Raw genomic sequence first — 26,961 nt, 5'->3', positions numbered from 1 at the left:
CCCCCCCCCCCCCCGAGCGGCTACCTCGAGTGCGAAGAGGAACAAAATGTGACTCTGAAAGCTAGTCCTAAATCGGATATGTCGCTGTTACCTATGTAGCAACCAGAATTTTTCACATGATACGCATTGTATTGCAAGACAGTCTATTACAACGGGCCCAAAAGTCTCTTCCAAAATCAACAACTGTCGTAAAGGTCCGTTCCCGTCCTCCTGCAAAAAAATTCGAATACCGACGTGGTTGTGACTGAAATTAATTTGGTGTAGACCCAGGTTCCCGGCCCAGGTTATGATAATGGTGAATGTGAAAGTATGATAACGATGATATCCGTGTGGTGACTTTACGACACAACACACATCGATGTTTGATTACTAGATGTGTTTTAAAACATACAGAAAATATAAATAATAATATACCATGCGTTCCAAAAAAAAAAACGAAACCGAGATTTAGCGATAATTTATCCTAACTTAATCATAAATACAATAGACAAATGACCTACCAATGTAAAGCTTAGAATCTCTTTCATCTGATATTACAGTCTTAGATTATTCCTCATTCACGCATGAGTGAGCAAAATAATTTGAAGAAAAAGGATACTAAAACTCATTTGGCAGGGGGTATCTGAATTTCAAAAAGAAAATCCCATGCCTAAAAAGTTCAATATCTGCTCTTTTATTTGATACCTTAATCACAGAAAATGGTCAAGAAGGAAAATAAAAGTTATGTTCCCTCTAGACAATGTTTGAATCTCCATAACTTCATTAAATAAATGGGTTTTTACCGGTTTCCCAAAGAAGCTATCGCACGGTTAACAAAAGACTTACTTAGTAAATCATGGCTGATCGTCAATAAAACGGGGTCCGACCACTTGACCGAAGGAACGCGAGGCCGAGGGTCCGCGAGACCGACTTTTTTCCCGTCATCGGTTGCTGCGGTCGAGTGGTTTAAGACGCCTCGTTGCAGCGGCGTAACAGGTGCCTGTTATCGGGGGGGGGGGGGCAAATAATTGACGGTAACTAAATGGCTTCAATGGCGTTGCTAGGATTTCAATTTAGTGGGCGTTGGGGAGCACGCGAATCGTGCGAAACACGTACTGCGCGCACGAAACATCTCTCTAGAAGGGGGGGGGGGTTGCATGAAGGGGCATTTCTGCTACTTACAGAATAAAATTACGATGCCTTATTTCACTGACACTACTTAATCATTAACTCTGCTCATTTAACATTTATTTTTATGGTAATTTTGTGCATTTAATGTTTAACAAGAAAACTGGAAATATTATGAAAATACATATACCTGCAACATTGAACCTTAATGGGCAATCCTATCTTAGCATTGTTTTCATTTAAACAGAATAATGATAAGAACAAGAAGGTGAAAGTTCTAAAGAAAAGGGAACGTAATTAATTTATCACTCAAATGGAAGTGCTGTTAAATCAGTTTTCCTCCGGGAAGCCTGTCCTCTTGAGAATGGTCGGGGAAGTTTTCATGGGGGAGTCGCCCTCCGAAGGTGTAGCACTCTCGGGGAGTTGTACTAAAACTCATTTTTGTCTCACCTGCGTAGCAGAGTGAGACTATAGGCGCCGCTTTTCCGACGGCGGCGGCGGCGGCGTCAACATCAAATCTTAAGTTTTTGAAATGACATCATAACTTAGAAAGTATATGAACCTAGTTAGTAAAACTTGGCCATAAGGTTAATCATGTATCACCAAACATCCTGCATGAGTTTCATGTCACATGACCAAGGTCAAAGGTCATTTAGGGTCAATGAACTTTGGCCGATTTGTGGGTGTCTGTTGAATTACAATTAAAACTTTAAAAGTTTTTGGATCTGATTCATGAAACTTGGACATAATAGTAATCAAATATCACTGAACATCCTGTGCAAGTATCAGGTCACATGATCAAGGTCAAAGGTCATTTAGGGTCAATGAACCGATTGGGGGTATTTGTTGAATTACCATCATAACTTTGAAAGTAGGCCTATGTTGGTCTAGTTCATAAATCTTGGACATAAGAGTAATCAAGTATCACTGAACATCCTGTGCACATTTTAGGTCACATGACCAAGGTAAAAGGTCAATGAACTTTGGCTAAATGGGTTATCTGTTGAATTACCATCATAACTTTGCAAGTTTATAGATCTGACTTTTGAAACTTGGACATAAGAGTAATCAAGTATCACTGAATATCCTGTTCAAGTTTCAGGTCACATGATCAAGGTCAAAGGTCATGTGAGGTCAATGAATTTTGGCCACATTGGGGTTATTTGTTGAATTACCATCCTATCTCTGTAAGTGTATTGGTCTAGTTCATAAAACGTGGAAATGAGAGTAACCAAGTATCACTGAACATCTTGCATGTCTCGTGCGAGTTATAGTAGTTTTCAAAGTCAGCAATGCTGCTATGTTGAATCGCGTGATGCAGGTGAGACGGCCAGAGGCATTCCACTAGTTTATTGTTGTTGTTACTATTTTTTATCATGATATCAGCACCTACAGCAGTAGTAGAATTAGAAGTCGTAGCAGTAGTTGTATAGTAGTCGTAGTAGTAATATAGTATTAGCAGTTATATTATTACTGTTGTTTTATCATCATTATTATCATTATTATTGTTATAACTGTCATTCAAATCGTTAACATTATTCCGCATTTTGGTTTAGCTTTGTTTCATTTTGTCTCCTTTGTTTTATTCATCACTTTAGTTTATTCAATCAATTTTTAAACTGAAACCGACACTCCAAATAAAAGGATGAATAATTTTCTAAAACCAGACAACGTTTTATAAACAGTCCTGTATGTTACAGTTATATCTCTGAAATCCAGATGAAGAAAAATAATGGTAAGTGAGGTGAATGATAATAAAAAGTGGCCGTAAATGGGAAGGAAAATGAATTAATAGAAGCGCCGAGTTGACCTACAGCATAGAGAAAGACGTAGACAAAATCACGAAGAAAAAAAAAGAAGCAAAATTATTTAGGAATAAGATGTTAACATAATTATATAAAGAGATCGGAGAAGGCGAGAGAGAGGGGGGGGGGGGTTCAAGAGGGACGATATGAGAAATTGAAAGTAAAAAGAGCTGAGAAAAGTAAAGAGGGAAAGAATTGGGAAGAATATTCAATTTATTTGAATGTGCTCTGTTTCTATATCAGTGTGTGGGATGAGTGTGTGCGTTTCTATGCAAAATATGCATGGTAAGGATATTTCTGTAAAAAAATCTTGAAATTTGCAACAGCCCACTTCGGATGTCATACCGAGGTTTTACCTGACTGATAAGAAAGCACGAATACCTGTGAGCAAGCAACCAGGGGACCGACGGCTTAAGGTCCTCTCCGAGGGACCTGGTAATGAGGATAAATGCCTTACCAAAGGGCACTAGCGCACCACTTGGGAATCGAACCCGGGTCACCGGAATCTGAAACCCCCGCTCTACCGACTGAGCTATCGCGTCTCCCGACACTGTATTTGGGTTCATCAGTCTAATTGTTGTAACATTTTTTGGTTTCTCCTCCGTTGTGTAGATTTTTTCAGAGACCATGGTATGATTTCATTAGACAATGAAGTGAGAGAGGTGATGGGGTGTCCGATTTCGTGGTATTATGAAAATCATTTTTACAAAGTATTTCCAGTCGAATTAAACTCCGGCAGAAGCTGAAATGTCATCTAAACAAATGTTATGAAAAAAGGAATCTATTACTGAATACTGTAGTAGTTGAATGAATGAATGAAATTGAACAATATGTTTATAAATTGATTACACCTTCGTAGCCAAAAAACAACGCCACTCCCCCTCCCCATCCCCCCGAAAAAAGCGGGGGACGTGAGCGAAAAATAAATGGTATACATGGTATAGGAGAACGTTAGACGAGCGAGAGCAGACAAGGAATAGTTCAAGGGATCGTCACAGCTTCTCCCTCCATGGATGACCCCCCCCCCCCGGAACGCGTTTTGCGCGCTCAGTTAGTGTTTCACACGCTTCGCGTGCTCACTACCGCCCCTTGAATTAAATCCTAACTTCCCCACAAATTTTAGACTTAGATAACGGAAATTTTTTGGCTGTGTCCCTCCCCATTTCAGGTAGAAAACGTAAAAAGAGCGGATACAGACAAGAAACGATTCAAAGAATCGTCGGATTTTCCGCAATTAAAATTTTTTCTTCCCCTCCGTTAATTACAACGATGGACTATTGGATATACTGTGTTTTCATGCAAAATTAAAGAAAAAAGGAAACTATTTATGTGAATCGAAATTAATTTGGAGTTGTATGCCAAAAAATGGAAAAACATTTTGGTCAAATATAAACATTGCTCAGATTATTCGATTGTTAGCTACTTTCAATTGAAGAAGATATATGAGATTTCGCCATGAACGGACGTGTCTAAAGTGAGCTCCGCTCCGATACGTTTTTATCACATGGAATATACGCCTAAATTTTCGACTTAGAGAGATGCCTTTTGACTTCTAATTCTGACTGCAAGTTTGAACATAAATTCTACATAACATGCATAATACTACATTTGTTTGCAAAATGCAGAATTCTTCGAATAGTCATGACTATAATTTGAGAAAACCTTCCACCCAAAAGGACTCTGGCCGTGGTAATCAACGTGCCAAAACACCTTCGCCAGCTCCCGTAACTGTTTCCAACAAGCCTCCCCATCTCGTGACCAACCAGCCTACAGCCGTACCCCCCGGAGCCATGGCAGCCCATCAAGCTGACCCTCCTACTCCTACTCCCGCTTCAGACCCCACATGCCAAAGGACCCTAAAGATGACTACTTGCTACTTGAAATGCGGAAAATGTACACGGATTTCCAGCGTGATATTGATATCAAATTGGATCACGTAATTTCGGATCTTAATGCTGTTAAATCAGACATCAGGATGGTGAAGTCCGCTGTACATGACCTTGAAATTTCTTCAGCGGATACTTCAGCGAGAATATCTACCATAGAAGCGGATAAACTACCTGGTATAGAACGTTTTATCGCCAAAGTTAGTGCTGATTTCGACGACAAGCTACTGAACCTAGAAATACACCACCGAAAACAAAATTTGTTGTTCTACGGCATCCCCAAACCCCGGGGGGGGGGGGGGCACTCAGTATATAGTGCATAGTGGGTATGTGCCCGCGGAGGGGACCCCCATTTTCACACCCAAATTTCCGTTCCAAGGCATAGCATTTTGTTCTTATCGAGAAAAAAGAAGGAAGAAATCCGCTCCAAAGCTTCGCATATTTTTCGTTACGCCGTTCCGGTCGCATTGATCTGCTGCAATTTTGGTGAAAAGCGGCCGCTGAGCGTTGTCAGACCATCGTCTCTGCGCGAGCGCACCCGGCGGAGGCCACGCTAGGTGCATCATGCACGCCTGCCCGTACTCACACGCTGGCGATCCGTTCCAAGTACCCCCGTTTTCACAAAATTGTAGTTCAGAAGCCCGTTCCGAGGACCCTCCTTTTTACATTAAGCCCGCTCCAAGGCCCCCGTTTTTTGTCTCGCCCGCGGCACACCCCTACCACTTTTTTGGTCGAGTGCCCCCCCCCCCGGGCCCCAAACAAACCAATGAGGATATTTACAAGACCACATCTTTTGCACTGTGCAAGTTACTGGAAATTCACGTTGAGGAGACAGACCAAATTCAAATCATCAATGCTCATCGTCTACCTACGAAGAGGACCCACAACGGAGCCAGCCGAACCCCGGCCCCCGAAGCTCCTGATCCCATCATAGTCCGTTTTGCAAAGATGTACGACCGGGACCGAATTCTTCGCGCCTTCGAGCAGCCAAGGCAACCCCGGGCTACTGACGGCAACCGAAGGGATCTCGACCGTGTAACCGTCCGTACTGACCTACCCCCATCTATGAAACGCGAGCGTGGTCGTCTAGCATCAGTTGCATATAACATTCGCAGAACCAAGCAATTGAAAACCAGGATAAGGATTCAAGGAACCAAAGTACTGCTGCAGACTAAAAACCCTAATGCACCTTCTTCACAGTGGTCAACTTGGACTGACTAGAATCACATGCAATATCATGACTACGAAACTATGAATATCATTGGAGACCGAGTCAAATTTAATCCCATAAACTCTGCAAGGACGAATGGAGAAGGCCTGATCCATCTCCTATGCAGGTATTATATACCCCATCATGTTTTATCCCCATTTGGAAATTGCTAAATAATTAATTATCCCATTTTCATGGTCTATGTAATACAGTTAATACAACTGCATTTTCTCTCATTATTACTGGATCCTAGATTGTTCAACCCTTTCAAGTAATAATTGATGTCATTTTCATTTTCATGCATAATAACTTGAATTTTTTGTTTTCTTAAAAGAATAGGCCTACATTATTTCCATTTTACAATTTGACTAGACTTTTGGGCATAGCCCTGAATCGCCATAGTAGGTTTTGTTGACTGATAAATATTTTATTGAAACAATAACCTCTATTGCTATGATTATAGTACCTGTTTACCTATAAATCAATAACTGTATTTCTTTATTTTTACTGGATTCTTGATTGTTTGACCCTTTCCAATAATTAATGTCATTTCATTTTACAAATTGTTGGTAATTTTATGTCATCAATGAATACATTATTGCATTTCCCCTTTATATTTAGATAAAGATTTTGTGCTTAGTCCAGAAAGTCATAGTAGGTTATGTAGACTGGTACTTTACAGCTACACGTAAATAATATTGACTATTTCATGTATGTTCCTCTGTTCGTGTCATGCATGCTTCCTTTATTTCATTTTTATTTTTTCACCAATATCATCCAAATGGTAATGTTATTTAATGGTACAGTAACTGTCGTTTATCATTACAATGCATGACTATCTTGTCTTAATCCTTATTTTTTATTTACGACACCTTTTTCACCACTATTTGCTATGCTAATCATTTTCTTGTTGGCATCACAAATTATTGAAGTGAGTCAAAGCAAAATGATATGAAGCAAATCGAAGCAAAATGACATACAATTATTATTCTATTTCTATTCTTCATCAAAATGAGAGAAAACTATGCTATCACTATTCAGCCAATCACGGATACGATTTTGACTTTATACACTGATTGGACAGGTTTTATGATGGACCTATTCTAATAATGAAATTACTTGTCCATTTTTTTCATCCATTAAGATGAGTATAATGACCTCTTCATTATGAATTGAAACTTGAGTAATCATGTAAGCCAAAATTGAAACAAGTTTAAACAATTTATATTGTCATAATTACTATGTCTATGTAATACAGTCAATACAACTGCATTTTCTCTCATTATTACTGGATCCTAGACTGTTCGACCCTTTCCAGTAATAATTAATGTCATTTTCTTTTTTCATGCATAACAATTTTATGTTTTCTGAAATGAATACATTATTTCCCTTTTACAATTTGACTAGACTTATTGGGCATAGCACTGAAAGCCAGAGTAGGTTATGTTGACTGGTATATTGAAACAATAACCTCTATAGCTATGATTACAATACATGTTTAGCTTGTCAATACAATTGCATTTCTTTATTTTTACTGAATTCTAGTTTCGTTTGACCCTCTCCAATAATGAATGTCATTTCATTTTACAAATTATTAGAATTTTATGTCTTTAATGAATACATTATTGCATTTCCCCTTTTTATATTTAGATAAAAATTTTGTGCTTAGTCCAGAAAGCCATAGTAGGTTATGTAGACTGGTACTTTACAGCTACATGTAAGTAATATTGACTATTTAATGTATGTTCCTCTGGTCATGTCATGCATGCTTCCTTTATTTCATCATATTTATCTATTTTCTCTTCAATATCATCCAAATGGTAATGTTGTTTAATGGTACAGTAACTATTATTACAATGCATGGCTATTTAATTTGTTTTAATCCTTATTTTAATTTATTACAACACCCTTTTATTCACCATTATTTGCTATGCTAATCATATCCTGGTTGGCATCACAAATTATTGAAGCGAATCAAAGCAAAATGAAATGCAATTATTATTTTAGTTTTTCTTCAAAATGAGAGAAAACTTTGCTATCGCTATTGATTTTGACTTGATAACCGATTGGACAGGTTTTATGATGGAGCTATGCTAATAATAAAATTAAGCTTGTCCCATTTTTCATCCATTAAGATGAGAATAATGACCCCTTCAGTATGATTTGAAACTTGAGTAATCATGTAAGCCGAAATTGAAACAAATTCAAAAATTTATGTTGTCATGATTACTATACATGTTTACCTATAAAACAGTCAATACAACTGCATTTCCTCTCACTATTACAGGATCCTAGATTGTTCGGCTCTTCCCAGTAATGATTTATTTTTTTTTTCATTTTTCATGCATAATTACTGGAATTTTGTTTTCTGAAATAAACACATTATTCCCCTATTAGGCATTGCTCTGAAAGCTATAGCAGGTTATGTTGACTGGTAAATTGAAAAACCTCTGCTATGATTTCAGTACATGTTTCGCCTGTCAATACAACTGCATTTCTTTATTCTTACTGGATTCTAGATTGTTTGACCCTTTCCAATAACTAATGTTTTTTTCGTTTTACAAATTATTGGAATTTTATGTCTTCTTTAATGAATGCATTATTGCATTTCCCCTTTTATTTTGAGATAAGATTTTGTGCTTAGTCCAGAAAGCCATAATAGGTTATGTAGACTGATACTTTACAGCTACATGTAAATAATATTGACTATTTAATGTACTAGTATGTTCCTCATGCCATGTCATGCATGCTTCCTTTATTTCATCATATTTATTTTTTCCACCAATATCATCCAAATGGTAATGTTGTTTTATGCTACAGTAACTGCTTATTAATTATTATTATTAGTAGTATTATTATTACTATTATTACAATGCATGACTATTTATTTTGTTTTAATCCTTATTTTTATTACAACACCCTTTTATTCACCATTATTTGTTTCGCTAATTATATCCTGGTTGGCATCACAAATTATATTTTGGTACCTTAATCTTTTGTCTAACGGATATTATGAAGCACCTTATATCATGCATACATTATTCTCTTTATTAGTTTTGCATTAGCTTCTTTTTTTATACAAATTTACAAATAATATAATTCCTCAAATGGATAGGTAATAATGTGCTGGCTTTTGTACACTTTCACACAAGCATGCATTATTCTGAGTAGCTAGTGAATACAACAGCATTTTCTCATTATTACTGGATCCTTAATTGTTTGACCCTTTTCGGTAGGTAATTAATGCCATTTTTATTGTTTTATTCTTGTATTTTGTTAATTATCTCCATGAACACTTATTTCATTTTCCCTTTTACATTTAGATTAGATTTTGTGCATAGCTCTAATAGCCATAGTAAGTTATGGGACTGGTACATTTAGAGGTAAGCAACATTGTCAAATTCATGTATGTTCCTCTGTCATGTCATGCATGCCCTTTTTATTTTATTTTATTAATTTTTTCCACCAATATCATTATCTAAATGGTAACGTTATTTGTAACTGTTATTACTCATTACAATACTTGATTAAATTGTTATTATTTTATTTTCTTTTTAATCCTTATCTTATTTCAACACCCTTTTACTGACAATTTCTCGCTATGCTAATCATATCCTTGTTGGTATCACAAATTTTATACTGCTACCTTAATATTTTGTCCTAATTAACATAATGAATTTGTTCACACCATGCTTACATTCTTTTATTATTTTAGTATTTAGCTTCCTATTATTGAACGTTCAAATATCACTGCCTCAAACGGATGAATAGACAATAGTGTGGTAGATTGTGTGCACCTTCATGCATCCATTATTCCTCTATTTGTAATATCTAGTGATCTACTCTAGTTATTTACGTAAGTTCCTCTTCGTGTGGCCGAAACCTAGCCTGGTATCATTGCATATATTTTTCACCTTCTCTTCACTCCAAGTTGAATGTTGATTCTATCATGCATGCCCTTTTAGTAATTTGAAATCACTGTTTTTGTTTCGTTAATTCTTTTTTTTTCACCTTCATATGCAATACCAATTTTTACCCAATTCTAAAAATTAGTTTAAAGGGGAATGAAGCCTTTGGAACGAATAGGCTTGTGTAGAAGCAGAGGGATCAAGGAATAGGAATAGAGAAAGTTTGAGAAGGATCGGACGGGTGGTGGTGGTGGGGGGGTTGTGGGCGTTTGGCTGTTGCGATCACTAGTGCTATGGAGATCCTCCCATTGGCGGTGCGGCGGGGATGTGAGGTGTCACTGGTGAACAACTTTCCCTTTGGACTTTAAAATACCCTCAAAATGTCTCTTTTTGCTTTTTCTTATGATGATACAAACTGTTCATCCATGATGTATTCTTAAAAAATATGTTTTACATGCCCTCATGTAGAAAGAACACATGATCTATGGATAGATGTGATAAAAGAGGCAATTCAAGTTAAATATATACTAAAGTTATGGGGAGAGTTGTTTACGGGTGACATCACGCATCTTTGTCGCATTGCCACTTTGCTGTCTCCATAGCGTTGGTGATCGCGATAATGAGGTGCTCATAGCTTTCTCATTGTTTGTCCGATTTTTATCAAACTTTTGTTGATCTGTTTCTTTGATCTTTCTGTTTTCGCACAAGCTATCTTGTTCCAATGGTTTCATTCTCCTTTAAGTCCTGTACGTGTTCAGTAGCTCTTGATCATGCCAAGCATGCTTGCATCATTATTTAACATTCTTTGTTCGCCTTTGCAATAACTACATTACCTAATTAGAGAATGAGTAAATATCTGTGTTTAGTTGTGAGCCCGTGGCCATGCTTGCAAAACATGCTCGCATCACTATTTGTCTGTTCTACTATAGATCTCAAGTTGAATAATCGACATTTTGTTTTATTTCTATAGTAATGTCTACCCTTTCTTGATATTAGCTTCTAATGACTGGTTTTACCAAAATGGCATTTTTTCTATTATCTATTTGTGTTTAAACATTTGAGCATGATTCTTCTTTCAATTCGCTAACTGCCAACCTTTTGTTCGCTCTCGCAGCACCTATAAAATAATTACTGAGAATTTGGTGTTTGGTATTCCTGATTGTTTGTCAGAATACAAAAAGGACTTGTGCTTAATAATTATATTCACTTATCATGCCTCGCATGCCATATCCCTCACATGTTTGAGTATCTTGCAAGATCATAAAAGAGCGCCAAAGATATGCAAATCATTAATTACAAATGTTTTCAGTTTCGATTAATGCCATACTTGACTTCTTTATTCTTGTAACATTAACAATACCAAATTGTTTGAGAGAAGATCTGTGTCATTAGCTCTTGACCTTGTCAAGCACGCTGCCTCATTATTCGTCTATTTTACTATCGATTTCCAATTGAATAATCAACACTTTGTTAAAAAAAATTGCTTGATTATGGTAATGTCTGCCCTTTGTAATAACTTCCAATGGCTGGCTTCACCGAATGGCAATCTTCCTTTTATATATTCCATTTGGTGTTTGAACATGTTGGACATGACCCCTTCTTTCAATTCGTTAAGTCCTAACTTTTTGTCAGCTCTTGCCACATCTATTAAATAATTACTGAGAATTTGGTGTTTGGTTACTTCGGTATTCCTGATTGTTTGTCAGAATACAAAAAGGACTTGTGCTTACACAATTATGTTCACTTATCATGCCATGCATGCCATTCCTCACATGTTTTAGTATCTTGCAAGATCATACAAGAGCGCCAAAGATACGCAAATCATTTACTACAAATGTCTTCAGTTTCGATTAATGCCATGCTTGACTTACTCCTTTATTCTTGTAACATTAACATTACCCAATTTTATGAGTAAAGATATGTGTTATTAGCTCTTGACAATGTCAAGCATGCTGCCTCATTATTCGTCTATTTTACTATCGATTCCCAATTGAATAATCAACACTTTGTTTAAAAAATGCTTGATTTTGGTAATGTCTGCCCTTTGTAATAACTTTCAATGGCTGGCTTCACCAAATGGCAATCTTCCATTTATATTATCCATTTGGTATTTGAACATGTTGGACATGACCCCTTCTTTCAATTCGTTAAGTCCTAACTTTTTGTCAGCTCTTGCCACATCTATAAAATAATTACTGAGAATTTGGTGTTCGGTATTCCTGATTGTTTGTCAGATTACAAAAAGGACTTGTGCTTAAACATTCATGTTCACTTATCATGCTTCGCATGCCATTCCTCACATGTTTTAGTATCTTGCAAGATCATAAAAGAGCGCCAAAGATACGCAAATTATTTACTACAAATGTCTTCAGTTTCGAATAATGCCATGCTTGACTTACTCCTTTATTCTTGTAACATTAAAATTACCCAATTTTATGAGTAAAGAACTGGTTATTTGCTCTTGACCATGTCAAGCATGGTGCCTCATTATTCGTCTATTTTACTATCGATTTCCAATTGAATAATCACCACTTTGTTTTAAAAAATGCTTGATTATGGTAATGTCTGCCCTTTGTGATAATTTCCAATGGCTGCTTCACCAAATGGCAATATTCCTGTAATATTATCCATTTAGTGTTTGAACATGCTGGGCATGACCTCTCCTTCAATTCGTTATAACTCCATGGTCCCATCCACGGGGATTATTCTGTTGGTGCTGAGCATTGTTTCAGCCCCCCCCCCCCCCCCCGTAGCAATGGACGATCCTGCGTGGATGGGTCCATGGTGAACTCTTAACTTTTTGTTCACTCTTGCCACATCTTTAAAATAATTACTGTGAATTTGGTATTCCTGATTGTTTCTCAGAATACATAAAGGACCTGTTTGATTACGTTAAGTTATCTTGCCATGCATGTTATATCCCTCTTATGTTTCAGTATCTTGCAAGATCATAAAAGAGCGCCTGAGTTATGCAAATCATGAACTATAATGTCTTCAGTCTCGATTAATGCGATGCTTGACTTCTATATTTTTGTAACATTATATTAAATAAATATAAATTAAATTATATAAAAAAAAAATGATCTTGTTTACTTGCTCTTGATCATGCCAGGCATGCTTGCATCACTTTTTATTGTCAGTTTTACTATGGATTACAAGTTGAATAATCCACATTTTGTTTACACAATAACTTGAAAAGGCAATGTCTGCCTTTTGTTAATAATTACTTTTAATGGCTGGTTTCACCAAAGTGACAATCTTCCTTTTCTATTATCCATTTGACATCTCAACATGTTGGGCGTGGCCCCTTCTTTCAACTCGTTGACTTTATTTTTGTTTGCTCTTGCCACAACTATGAAATAGTTTCCGAGTATTTGGTGATTGGTATTCTTGTTCAATTATTAGAATACGAAGATTATTAGAAGACTTGTGCTCAAATATGTTCAATTATCATGCCATGTATGTCGTATTCTCTTATTCTTTACTCACTATACGTATTTGAAATTATATCTTGAAATTTGAATGTACTATTTTATAGGTGTATCTCACTACATTTTATTTTATTTTGGAGCTTCTCACTTTATCTCCTCCGCCAATGTCTGTTTCGATAATCGTTCCGTTCTCACTGACTTTGCATCGTTCACACTTAGAGGTCTTTGCCCTACGTTCTCGGTTTTGTGTAAGAATCCTTTGTGTTGCGCCTCCTCGTCCTTCTTCATGTTCTTTATGTGTTTTGTGTTCTTTGCCTTCTCCCCTCGCTTTGTTACTTTGCTTTACTGCATCTTATATGACCTTGACCGACACTTTATTGGACATAACACAACACTTTCGGATATGTACTGACTTCTTAGCATAGACAATACACCTCAGTTTCCATTTACATCATTGGATAACGATGACCTCTTCAGCGAATTGAGACCTCAGGATACTGTACTTAACAACCCAATGAATTCTTCATTTTATGATAATTTTGTTACTAATAATATAAATTCAGCTTCGGAAGAGTTAGATCTCGATTTTGAACAGGATCATAACATATTGCAAAATCCTTTTGAGTATATTACGCAACATCAGGTAAATAATCTTACAAAAAATTTTAACGACGATATATAGTACATTCTGCATAATGCATGCCAATATAAGAAGTTTAAATAAACATTTTGATGAACTTCAGTTACCTTTGAATAACACTTCAAATTCTAAAAAAAAATTCTTTAATTGGCCTTACTGAGACATGGATATCGTGTGATTCTTAAAATCAATTTTCTCTTAACGGATATGATTTCGTAATGAATAACCGAAAAGACAGACCTGTGGGGTGGGATAGCGTTCTATATTTCACATGACTACGAGTATACCGTTTGTGATTATCTCAACTCCATGAACGCCACTGTAGAATCTCTATTTATTGAAATTAATATTCCTGGTAGTAAAAATATGATTATTGGTGTAGTTTATAGACCCCCAAACTCAAATACAAATGACTTTCTAACTTACCTTTCCGAAACAACAAATAATCCAGCTCTCGTTATTTATAGGTGATTTTATCATTGATTTATTGAAACACAACAATATATCTCAAGATTTTCTTGAAACTCTTTTTTCGGCTTCCTTCTTGCCTCTGATTTCTAAACCTACTCGTGTAGTTAATGAAACTGCTACACTTATTGACAATATTTTCTGCAACATTCTCCCTCCCAATTCTTTTATAAAACTTTCTGACATTACGGACCATTTCCCGATTCTTACTCATTTTTCATTAAGACGACCAATTAGACCGATATACTCCCAACAACGAAGGCGTAGACCTACGCACGAAAATACAGCCAGTCTAGGTGCTTCTTTGGATAATGTCGACGGGTCAGTTGTATACAATTCTGTAGATGTTAATGCGTCCTTTAACCTTTTTATGAATATAATATTAAAATGAGAAATTAGACCTGCATATACCCTTAAAAAGATAAGCGTAATACATACAAAACGATTTCTAAGTCACCATGGATATCGCCATCTATCTTACGTTCGATTAATAGAAAAAATAAATTATTTTATAAATCCCAAAATGAAAGGTACAGAACAATCAAAAATAAAATACACATCTTATAAGAATACACTTACTAAAATATTACGCATTGAAAAGAAAAATCACTTTGCGAGGCAGTTTGCTCTATATAAACACGACATGCAAAACACATGGAAGGTTCTAAAACAGACCATGAATCTCTCCAATAATATATCAAGTATTTCCAAAATTAGATTTAATAATGTTATTGTTGATGTTGGTGACAACCTTTCAAATATTTTTAATAACCATTTCTCTTCCATTGGCGTAAATCTAGCTAAAGATATTCCTCCCGCGACGAAAAGTTTTTCGGACTTTCTCGGCCCGCCTAACCCAAATTCAATTTTTTTTTGCTCCAACAGAAAATCAGGAAGTTATTAATATCGTATCTGGTTTGAAAAATAAAAAAAGCCCTGGCTTTGATGAAATTAATGATTTTATTGTCTCACCTGCGAAGCAAAGTGAGACTATAGGCGCCGCTTTTCCGACGGCGACGGCGGCGGCGGCGGCGTCAACATCAAATCTTAACCTGAGGTTAAGTTTTTGAAATGACGTCATAACTTAGAAAGTATATGGACCTATCGATGGAAAAAATAAATCTATTCATCTGGACTTACTTGTTGAAGCAGAGGACAGTTTCACGTCCGATCCGGGACGCTTCTTCAGCTCTTCTGAACTGGCGGAAATTCTTCGTTGCCGATTGGTGCCGAAGCACCATCGATGTTATTGTCTTGGAGACGTCGAGGAATTTTTCGGATTACAGGATTGTAAATCCGAGAGAGGTTATGTTGTAATCCTCCTCCTTTGTTGAGAGATGGGTTCTCTGCGTTGACGTAGACCGCCTCACGGACCCCCCTCTCAAACCACCTAGGTTCTTTGTCTAGGATGAGCACGTCTTTATCTTTGAAGTTGTGTTTAGACGTGTTCAGGTGGGAGTATACGGCAGAATCGTAGCCCGATGCGCCTGGTCTGCGATGTTGATACAAACGCTTGGAGAGGGGTTGTTTGGTTTCACCAATGTAATTAGCGCTGCAACCTGTCTCTTGGCACTGGATAGCATAGACAATGTTGTTTTTCTTGTCTTTGGGAACTTTATCCTTCGGGTGAACCAATTTCTGCCTAAGTGTGTTAGTCGGTTTGAAATACACTGGGATGCGGTAGGAAGACAGGATTCTTCGGATTTTCTCTGAAAGGCCACTGACGTATGGGACAGAGACACCGAAGCGACGCCCCTGTTCGGTCGTTCGAGTAAGGTTGTTCTCACGTTGGCGTCGCGGGTGAAGGGCTTTCTCTATGCTCCACCCGTGGTAACCACACTTGCGTAGAGCCTCTCGGAGATGTTTATGTTCCTTCTCCTTGGTTATCTCAGAAGAAGGACTGTATGAAGCTCTGTGGAACAATGTCTTTACTACTCCCAACTTGTGGATGAGCGGATGATGAGAGTCAAACAACAGGTATTGATCTGTGTGGGTGTCTTTTCTGAAGACTGACGAGCTTAGCGATCCGTCTTCCTCGATGGTAATGAGGCAATCCAAGAACGCGAGTTGGTTGTCCTTGACTCTTTCCACTGTGAACTTAATAGACGGGTCACAGTTGTTGATGTGATTAAAAAAAGAATCAAGTTCCGTAGTCTTTATCTTGACCCAAGTATCGTCCACGTATCTAAACCAGTGGGTAGGTGGAATCCCGGGGAAAGAACTCAGGGCAAATTTCTCAAAGTCTTCCATGTACAAATTGGCAAGAACTGGCGAAATGGGAGATCCCATGGCACATCCATGCTTTTGCTTGTAGAAATTGCCGTTATAGGTGAAGTAAGTGGTGGAAAGACAGAGTTCTAAAAGTTGACAAAGTTGATCCGGGCTAAGTTTAGTTCTTGAGCTTAAATTGGGGTCGTCAATAAGGCGCTTGCGAACTGTTTCTACTGCCTTATTCGGAGGAACGCTAGTGAAAAGAGCGGACACATCAAAGGAGGCAATGCATTCATCGTCTTCAACTTTGATGTCCCGTACCTTCTCAATGAAGTCTTTAGAATTGAGTACGTTATGCTCCGATAAACCCACCAAAGGGCTGAGAACAGATGTAAGAAACTTGGCAATGTTATACGTGATACTGTTAATGCTACTCACAATAGGTCTCAAAGGTATATCCTCCTTGTGGATCTTTGGTAGACCATAAAAGGCTGGAATGTCATTGCCAGGATACAAACTAAAGTAAGTAGATTTGTCAATAAAGCCGCCTTTCTCCAACTGTTGTAGCACTTCAATGACTCTTTTCTTGAAGATGGAAGAAGGATCTCGCTTTACTTGTTCATAAGTAACACTATTATGTAACAATAGACCAACTTTGCTATCATAATCTGTCTTATTCAAAACCACTGTGCATCTATCCTTGTCTGCAGGGAGGATAACTATATCCTTGTCCTTCGCCAAAGACTGAGCGGCTATCCTTTCCTCTTTCGATAAATTGGGAGGTGGTACTTTTGCATTCGAGAGAGTCGCCGTAACTTTCCCCCGAATTTCCTCGGCAAAATTTTGGTTGATACGATTGTTCTTGATCGCGGACTCGGTGGCTGTAATGTAGTCAACGTACGGTATACCCTCCGGGGCGACCGCGAAATTTAAACCGCGAACTAACACAGATTTTTCGGGTTTGCTAAGTTGTTTGTCCGAAAGGTTTCTCACCCAAACTTCGTTCTCATCCAACAAAATGTCATTGGACTTACGATTTCTCCAGTTGTTATCCCTGTCCGCTGCTGTAGAGTGATTCTCTCGTTCCACTAACCTCGCGAACTTGTTGATTTGACGACTCTTAGAGCGGCCATGTTGGATCAACTGCGCATTCTCGGTGAACTTTACCACGCGTTCATAAACCTCCTGTGGGAGGCTTTCCACTAAATGTTTCCTTAATTTGTCAAGTTTTCCGTGTAAAATATCGATGGTAAAATTTGTTTGTCTGATACGTTCGTTCAATAAAGATCTCTCTGCTTTATGAATGATGGTATGAGCACGAAATCCTTTGACAGTGGCTTTGATCCGTAAACTGCGTGGTATAATATCCGACTGTAAACACCGTAGACTAAACCTCAAATGGTTGCGATAGTCCGCTAATTTCCTCGACGTCTTTTCGAATTCCCGCACAAAGATAAGGCAATCCTTGCCAAAATGAGTCTTAATAAACTGATGTATGTTTTGATTCATCCAGGAAGTCAAATATCGATGGAAAAAATAAATCTATTCATCTGGACTTACTTGTTGAAGCAGAGGACGGTTTCACGTCCGATCCGGGACGCTTCTTCAGCTCTTCTGAACTGGCGGGAATTCTTCGCAAGTTCCGAAGAGCTGAAGAAGCGTCCCGGATCGGACGTGAAACTGTCCTCTGCTTCAACAAGTAAGTCCAGATGAATAGATTTATTTTTTCCATCGATATTTGACTTCCTGGATGAATCAAAACATACATCAGTTTATATGGACCTAGTTAATAAAACTTGGCCATAAGGTTAATCAAGTATTACTGAACATCCTATTAGAGTTTCATGTCACATGACCAAGGTCAAAGGTCATTTAGGGTCAATGAACTTAGACCATGTTGGAGGATTCAACATCGAAATCTTAACCTGAGGTTAAGTTTTTGAAATGTCATCATAACTTAGAAAATATATGGACCTAGTTCATGAAACTTGGACATAAGGTTCATCAAGTATCACTGAACATTCTGCATGAGTTTCACGTCACATGACCAAGGTCAAAGGTCATTTAGGGTCAATGAACTTTGGCCAAATTGGGGATATCTGTTGAATTCCCATCATAACTTTAAAAGTTTATGGATCTGATTCATGAAACTTAGACATAATAGTAATCAAGCATTACTGAAAATTTTGTGCAAGTTTCAGGTCTCATGATTAAGGTCAAAGGTCATTTAGGGTCAATGAACTTTGGCCGAATCGGGGGTATCTGTTGAATTACCATCATAACTTTGAGTGTTTATTGGTCTAGTTCGTTAAACTTGGACATTAGAGTAATCAAGTATCACTGAACATCCTGTGCGCGTTTCAGGTCACATGACCAAGGTCAAAGGTCAATGAACTTTGGCCGAATAGGGTGTATCTGTTGAATTACCATCATAACTTTGAAAGTTTATGGATCTGATTCATGAAACTTGTACATAAGAGTAATCAAGTATCACTGAACATCCTGTTTGAGTTTCAGGTCACATGATCAAGGTCAAAGGTCATTTAGGGTCAATGAACTTTGGCCGAATCGGGGGTATCTGTTGAATTACCATCATAACTTGAAAGTTTATTGGTCTAGTTCGTTAAACTTGGACATTAGAGTAATCAAGTATCACTGAACATCTTGTGCGAGTTAGAGTAGTATTCAAAGTCAGCACTGCTGCTATATTGAACTGCGTGATGCAGGTGAGACGACCAGAGGCATTCCACTTGTTTTAAAATCCGTAGAAAATTCTATTGTTTCCCCGCTGGTGCATATATTCAACCTTTCCTTAGAAAATGGTACAGTACCAAATCAAAAGAAGATAGCCAAGGTAATTCCTTTATTTAAAAAAGGTGATAAGTTGGATGTCGGTAATTACCGACCTATTTCTCTTTTGTCCACATTTTCTAAGATCCTTGAAAGAATAGTATACGTCAGAACAGAAATTTTTTGGTCAATGCATAATATTTTATCTGATGTTCAATTTGGGTTTCGCGACAAGCACAACACCACTCATGCCCTGATGAATTTTGTCAACAAAGTAGTCAATGCTCTAGACAAATCTAGTCACCTTGTGGGTATTTTCCTGGACTACTCCAAGGCCTTCGATACCAATAATCATGAAATCCTACTTAAAAAAATATCTCACTATGGTGTGCGAGGGAAGGCCTTGGAGTGGTTCAGGACTACTTACTTAACAGACAACAATACGTGTTTGTTAAAGATCATAACTCCAATTTGAAATATGATAACTGTGGAGTCCCCCAGGGTAGCTTATTGGGCCCACTTCTTTTCACAATTTATTTAAATGATTTATGTAGATCATCCAAAATATTGTCCCTTATCTTGTTTGCAGATGATTCGACCTTATTTTTTTCTCATCAGAATCCACAAACTTTAGTTGATGTTATTAATTCTGAACTTATTAATGTTACTGAGTGGATAAGAGCAACAATCGATTATCTTTGAACCTTAACAAAACAAATACATGTTATTTAGTAATTCCATAGACAGGTTACCGATGAACATTATGTTTGATAATACCCCATTAGAAATGATACCTTACACCAAATTTCTTGGAATAACAGTTGACAGTAAACTTTCTTGGAAAAATCATATTGAAAATATATCCAAAATAATTTCACGAAATATTGGTATTATTAATAGGCTAAAATTTTGCATTCCCTCCACATCATTAATCATGCTCTACTCATTCTTAATCTTGCCTTATTTGAAGTATGGGATTCTTATTTGGGGTGATACCCATCAATATTTATTAGATAAATTGTTGCTTTTGCAAAAGAAAGCACTTCGTATTATTCATAGTGCATGTTTCCGTTCTCATACGGACCCACTTTTTCTAGAAAGTAAACTGTTGAAAGTCAAAGACCTGTATTTACTACAGTTAGGGCACTTCATGTATAGTTATAATAATAGTTCACTTCCCCATATTTTTGATGCCATGTTCCCTAAAAATCAATTTTATCATAACTACCCCACGAGACACTCTGACGAACTTCACATTCCACTTTACAGAACTTTACTGGCAAAAAATACATTCCTATTCAACGGTCCTAAATTCTGGAACTCACTCGCTAATAATGTTAAAGACAGTGTCTCCTTGAATTCATTCAAACGTAAACTCAAACTTATCCTGCTTAATTCCTATAATTCTTCGCAACGGAACTAACACTTCATTATCTTGATTATAATCCTTACATTTTTTCACTTTTATTTTATCTTTTTTCATCTATATTGTCCAGTCATATCTTTTGTTATTTCACCAGATCAAGCTGGTTCATGGTCAGCCCTTTCCCATTCTTAGTTTTACTCCTTTTTAAAAAAAAATGGTTGTCTTGTACTGTCCTGTCTCTTGTTTTGTCTTGTCTTCTACGTCTTGTCATCCCCTCTGTCTGTTTTTTTTTCTTCTGTCTTGCTCAACATATCCTTTACAACGAAGACCTCTTTGTGTGATAAGCTTTGCATTTGTTCAGTAATTATGTTTTCGTCAATATGATTTCTTTTTCTCTTTTATTTCTTTCCTGTAATACATGCATGTACGCATATAGTACGTCGACTATAATTTCTTCTTTTCCAAGGGGGATCCACAATTTTACAAGCTTTGCTTTTTAGTGGATCCCCTCATTTCCATTTATGCTCTATATTATACTGTTGTTTTTTTTTACGAAGTAAGAATGCCCTTCTGTAAAATTGTATTTGATTTGTATTGTTTAATATTACTTTGTATAAAATGTTTTGAATGGAAATGAAATAAAAAAATTGAATTGAATTGAATTGAACCATGATCCTGTTTTACATATAAAACAAACGCCACTGCAACGAGGCACCTTAAACCACTTGACCGCGGGTATCGATGAAAGAAAAAAAAATCGGTCTCGCGGAACCTCGGTCTCGCGGGCCCTCGTTCTCGCGGACCCTCGGTCTCGCGGACCTACGGTCTAGCGGACTGTCACCAATACGGAGTGTCGATTGAGTTTGAACGCTAGCCTGTTCATTTTAAGAAATTATTGGAATTCAAGCCTTATTTTAAATAACCATAACTTTATTTATTGATCATTTCCTGTAATTGAGGGAACAAATTTAAGAGCAGATATTGAACTTCTTTAAAATGTGGGTGTTTTTTTTTGAGACACAGATAAGGTCCGCCAAGTAACTTTTTTTGTATCCCCTCTTCAAACTGTTTTTTGCTCACTCATGCGTGAATGAGAAATAATCTCACTAATTTCAGATGAATGAGGAGATTCTAAGCTTTACAATGGTAGGTCATTTGTCAATTGTATTTGTGATTAAGATATGATAAATCATTGCTAAATCTCAGTTTCGTTTTGTGTGAGACGCGCTGTATATAAATAATTATGAACTCATTGTCATTATTTTCTTCATAGGAAAGTGGCGACAAGGTTACGATCATGGTGAACGTGAAAGTACAGTATGATAACGCTGATATCTGTGTGGCGACTTCACGACACAACACTCGTCGATGTTTGATTACTAGATGTATTTTAAAACATACAGAAAATATAGATAATAATGTATATGAATAATTATGAACTCATTGCACATTCCTTTCTTCATGCTGTTTTTACTCATATGATGTCTTACAGGAAAGTGACGACGAAGAGACATACACCAACCGTGTTATAAAACGTTATACTGATGTCATCAGCCGCCAGTACGCCATTGAGATCCCTCTATCATGCTCGTACAATAGGAATAAACGTGTTGGTGGTGGAGAAGTCCGCTACCAACTCACTGACTACACCATCGACATAACTCTTGATGAGGAGGGTGTCTACACCTTCTCCTTTGATATCTACACCGATGAAACCTACGCGGAGGCTGTGAAAAAATACCCTATCAACATTGGCCTCAATGAAGAACTGTACTTCGCTGCATCTGTGCTGTCTTTGGACGGTACCCTCGACCTTTCCATCCGTTCCTGCAGAGCCACGCCAGATTCGGTTTACGACTCTGAGGTCAAGTTTGACTTTATCGTCAATGCGTAAGATTCTTCCTTCCTTAATATATCAGTATGTCGCAGTCTCTCAAAAGAGCCGATTCCAGACCAAATATCTTTCGAGAGATACAATCTGTCGACTTGACGGTCGGTATCGTTCTCTTGAATGACATTGGCGTTAAGAGTATAAAAAAGTGGTCTGATCCCTCACAACTGGTTCATGTTTGTTGGAACTATCGTTACCTTTTACTACCGTAATAAAGTAAATGGAACATATATCTTTACATTTAGCAAGTTTAATAAAGTAAAAAAAAAGCAAGGTGATGTAGAAGCAAAGCTGTGTTGATCAACCCGACTAGCCTCAAGAACATGCTCTTCAGTCCATGTAGTTCGTCCCGGACTAGGCTACAGATTACGTATGTATATAGGGAATTATATTGAATTCAAATTAAGCAAAGAATTGAATAGAATTACATACCTGTGTACCCCCAACTGACTGTATGCTACAACCTACAACGCAATTATTTTGTGATGGAGGTTGAAATACATGTAAAACGGATGCAAGTTTAATAAAGTGGTTTCAAGGTGAAACTCGGTATACTAACCGGGGTATTCCCTATCATTAGTCTTGTTCAATTCTGAAAAAAAATTCTACAGTCCGTTTTAAAGAGAGGCATAGGATAATAACATCATATAATAATTGAATGTTGATGTTTTGTTCTTGATTATCACTGCTTCAAGTACAATAAATATGTACATATTCTTATGTCAAATGTATAGCTGCTCACTTGACGATGACACCAACATCACCTATCTTACAAACTATAGCATCGGAGTGGAGATGAAGACTTTCAGGTTCAACGCTGGGGAAGATATGGTAAGTCAGTCATACATGTCTTTTTGCAGTTCGCTTGACTTACGTCAGTTCCACTGGCGAATATGTCATTGGGGTGGCTGGGATCCATGCCCCCCCCCCCTTACGGTTTCTTGAAAAGCTGGAGGGGGGGAGAAAGAAAGAAAGAGGGAAAAGGGACCAAAAAGTTAATTGTGATATCTTTGAATACTAAGTCAAAATTTATCACAAAAATCGGGTCAAAAACTTTCTTATTTTGTTCGCTGACTCATTACGTTTGTGCTCCATAAAGAGAAACATTATATTTTCATTTTGCTTATCCGAATGAGTTCCACATCATTTTCATAATTAGTAATTTATGTCTTTGACATGTTGAACCTGTAAACTTTTCGAAAATGCAGCTTATTATTAGGAGGAGCTTATTTTGAAATAAGATGGATATTTGATTTAAAGTTAGATGATGGATGATTTTCGTAAATATAATTCTAGCTCCAAAAGGCCCGGTCCCACAACACTGGCGGATGCAAAGCGGATGTAAAACGGAACAAATATTGCCATCCGTTGGAATACGCTATGCATCCGTTGTGTACCCATTGCATACATGTTTCATACGCTCTATCCTTCGAGCATAAGTCCACTGTGATATCATCCGTGCAAAAAGTTTTGAGCTGCACAAAACTTTCAGAACGGATGAACTTTCCGCCATGTACGATGTATATACGCGACAAAAGCGAACAACAAACATTCTTTGTCCGTTATCATCCGTTACACGTTCGCTGTATCCTCTCTGCATCATCTAGCATCCTCGCAACTCAGATTCAATGAAGCTGAACAACGGAAAGGGGGAGGAAAGAAAGGTACATGGAACGTCTAGACATTCCGTTAGTAAAACGGAAACAGAAAGAATGTAAGCGTATGCATCTCTTAAATAAAGAATTCAAAACCTACGGTAACCCCTTCTGAGCTGTCAGCCACTTCCATCCGTGTTCATCCCCAAAGTGTCCAATGAACAACCGTTCACGTCCGTTGTTTTCCGTTATGTTTTTGCAAATTTCTGGAGCGGATGAAAACGGAGGGATATTTTGCTCGTCCGCTGTGTCCTTTATGAATACCTTTTTGCATCCGTCGGCTAGTGGGACCAGGCCTTTAGTCATGTTCTCTTCTTCTCACGTATCGTTATAGGTTTATATCCACTGTGATCTCCTGGTATGCGATGCCGGAAATGTTGAATCCCTTTGCAAGGAAAGATGTGCCAACTCGGCATCAATGATCACAGGGAGGAGGAGGCGTGACGTCAGCAGTGGATTAAAGACCAAGCGATTTACCCGAGGACCTCTTCGAGTACGACGCGCTGCACAGTCACAGGAAAGCATTTCCCGAATGGACATTAGCCAGAGTGGTACGTTATTTTAACACCTTTTTTCCACTCACATTCATTCATTAGTTTACTAACAAGACTGCTACCGCGAAAGAATTCGGCGAGAAGTAAACTTTCTCAGTGGTTAGCCCTATATATCTTTCATTGTTCTGGTTTTCTATGTCTTTCTATATACAGTACGTATGAAAAAACGGGACAGTTTTGAAAAGTCTATAAAAAATTTGTTTCAAAATATTAATCTATATTTTGATGTTAAATATTAATAGATGCTTCTAGATCTTATCTTTCAAATACCATTAAAACAAATAAATTTTGTTCATGCTTGAGCGAACAGGGGACTTTTTTTCGGGGGTTTAAAAAGAGGCGCCACAGTGGCAGAAATGGGAAATTTGATGATTAGACTTTTGGCTAATCAGCAGATTTTTCTCTTAATCTTTTCATTATTTTTGCCATAATTTTCGAATTATGCTGTCAAATTTCATTTACAAATTTATTTATTTAACTGAATTATTTTGTATTGCATTTAAACTTCTTTTACCTTTGAATTTTCCTTCATAAGTAAGATAAGGAGACTTTATGTCAACCCAAGTAATTCAAATCCTTTTAATATGTGAAACGCATTATGATATGGTAACTTTAAAAGATATGAATCCATTTTCAAGGGATTATTGAATCCTTCACCAAGTTTAATTATGTCCTTGATAGGACAAACAGGAAAAAAACTCATGTCTATCAATGGCAATGGTGTATTGAGTCAATTTCGAAGGAGGAAGATATGGCAGATCGGGTAAAATGTGTTAAAAAAGTTGTGAAGCGAGCATGCAAAAATTTCCACTTTTTTATTAAAATATCAAATTTTGTGATTTTGACATCTATTCCGAAAATATCATATTTCGTTTTCTTTATTCTGTTATTTTTCTTTCCATTTTTTATTCTTGGTCATGATTGGTGGGGGGCACCCTGAGCCCCTACCCATCAGTATGCCACTGTTCAAAGGCACCATAACATTTGTAGCACACAATGAAAGGATTTGAAAAAAAAAAACAGGCTCTCCCATACTTCAGTTTAAAAAAAATGTTCTTGCCTAAAGAAGGAATATTAAAAGCTAAAAGAGAAGGAACAACAAAAATATTCAAGCAAATAAGAAGATTTAGGAATGAATTTTGACCGGATAATTCAAGAATAATGGCAAAGATATTGAAAAGGTTAAGAGGAAGTCTACTAATTAGCAAGAAGTCCGACCATCATATTTATCAGTTTATGCCATTTTGGCACAAGCCTCCTTTTTTAAACCCAGACAAAAACATTCCGTGTTGGCTCAAGCATGAACGAAACTAAATTATTTTAATAGCATTTGAAGGATAAGACTTCAGAGCACCTATTGATACCAAAATTTAGAGATCATAATTTGAAACAAAATTTTTTATAGACTTTTCAAATCTGTCCCGTTTTTTTTTATACGCACTGTAGAGTTAGATAAGAAAAGTCTGTCAGCTGATCAGTACAACACCAGCCAAAATAATTAAGAAACGAAATAGGATTTTTAACGCGTAATGATAATGTTATACTCAAGTGCCAAGTTACAAGGTAGAAGAAACTGGACTTACCACATTACCAAACGATACCGTTCATGTCTCATCATTGCCCCGCCATTTGATAAAGATACCATCATGACCTCTACATGCATACTTAAAGGAAAATGAAACCTTTAAAACAAGATAGCTTGTGCGAAAAAAGAATCGCACAAAAAATCAAAGAAACAGATCAATGAAAGTTGTAGAAGAATCAGACAAATAATGAGAAAGTTGTGAGCATTTGAATATTGCGATCACTAATGCTATGGAGATCCTCACTTTGGCAATGCGACAAAGATGTGTGATGTCACTTTTGAACAACTCTCCCCAGTACATTAGTACTTATTTCACTTAAATTGCGTCTTTTATCACATCTATCAGTAGATCATGCATTCTTTCTATAGGAGGGCATGTAATACAATTTTTTTAAAGAATACATCATGGATAAAGAGTTTGTATCACCACAAGAAAAAGCAAGAGGGTATTTTA

The 26,961-nt window shown here is 37.1% G+C and overlaps 1 protein-coding gene across 2 annotated transcripts in view; it reads left to right on the top strand.

Moving 5' to 3' along the window:
- LOC121415615 (ZP domain-containing protein-like) overlaps positions 1-26,961 on the top strand; it is a 29,500-nt gene that overhangs the window by 1,131 nt on the left and 1,408 nt on the right. The window contains exons 1-4 of one of the 2 annotated variants that reach the window (XM_041608897.1): positions 9,289-9,391; positions 22,315-22,712; positions 23,448-23,544; positions 24,703-24,919. In XM_041608897.1, the coding sequence (XP_041464831.1) occupies positions 9,371-9,391; positions 22,315-22,712; positions 23,448-23,544; positions 24,703-24,919 (733 nt within the window). In that variant the 5' untranslated portion in view covers positions 9,289-9,370. Of the gene's footprint in view, positions 1-9,288; positions 9,392-22,314; positions 22,713-23,447; positions 23,545-24,702; positions 24,920-26,961 lie in introns of those variants that run through there. The other variant, XM_041608896.1, reaches the window with a different exon arrangement.

Source organism: Lytechinus variegatus, chromosome 5 (assembly GCF_018143015.1).
Source record: "Lytechinus variegatus isolate NC3 chromosome 5, Lvar_3.0, whole genome shotgun sequence".
Taxonomy (NCBI): domain Eukaryota; kingdom Metazoa; phylum Echinodermata; class Echinoidea; order Temnopleuroida; family Toxopneustidae; genus Lytechinus; species Lytechinus variegatus.
The sequence above is the reverse complement of the archived record's forward strand: the minus strand, read 5'-3'. Positions and strand labels throughout refer to the sequence as shown.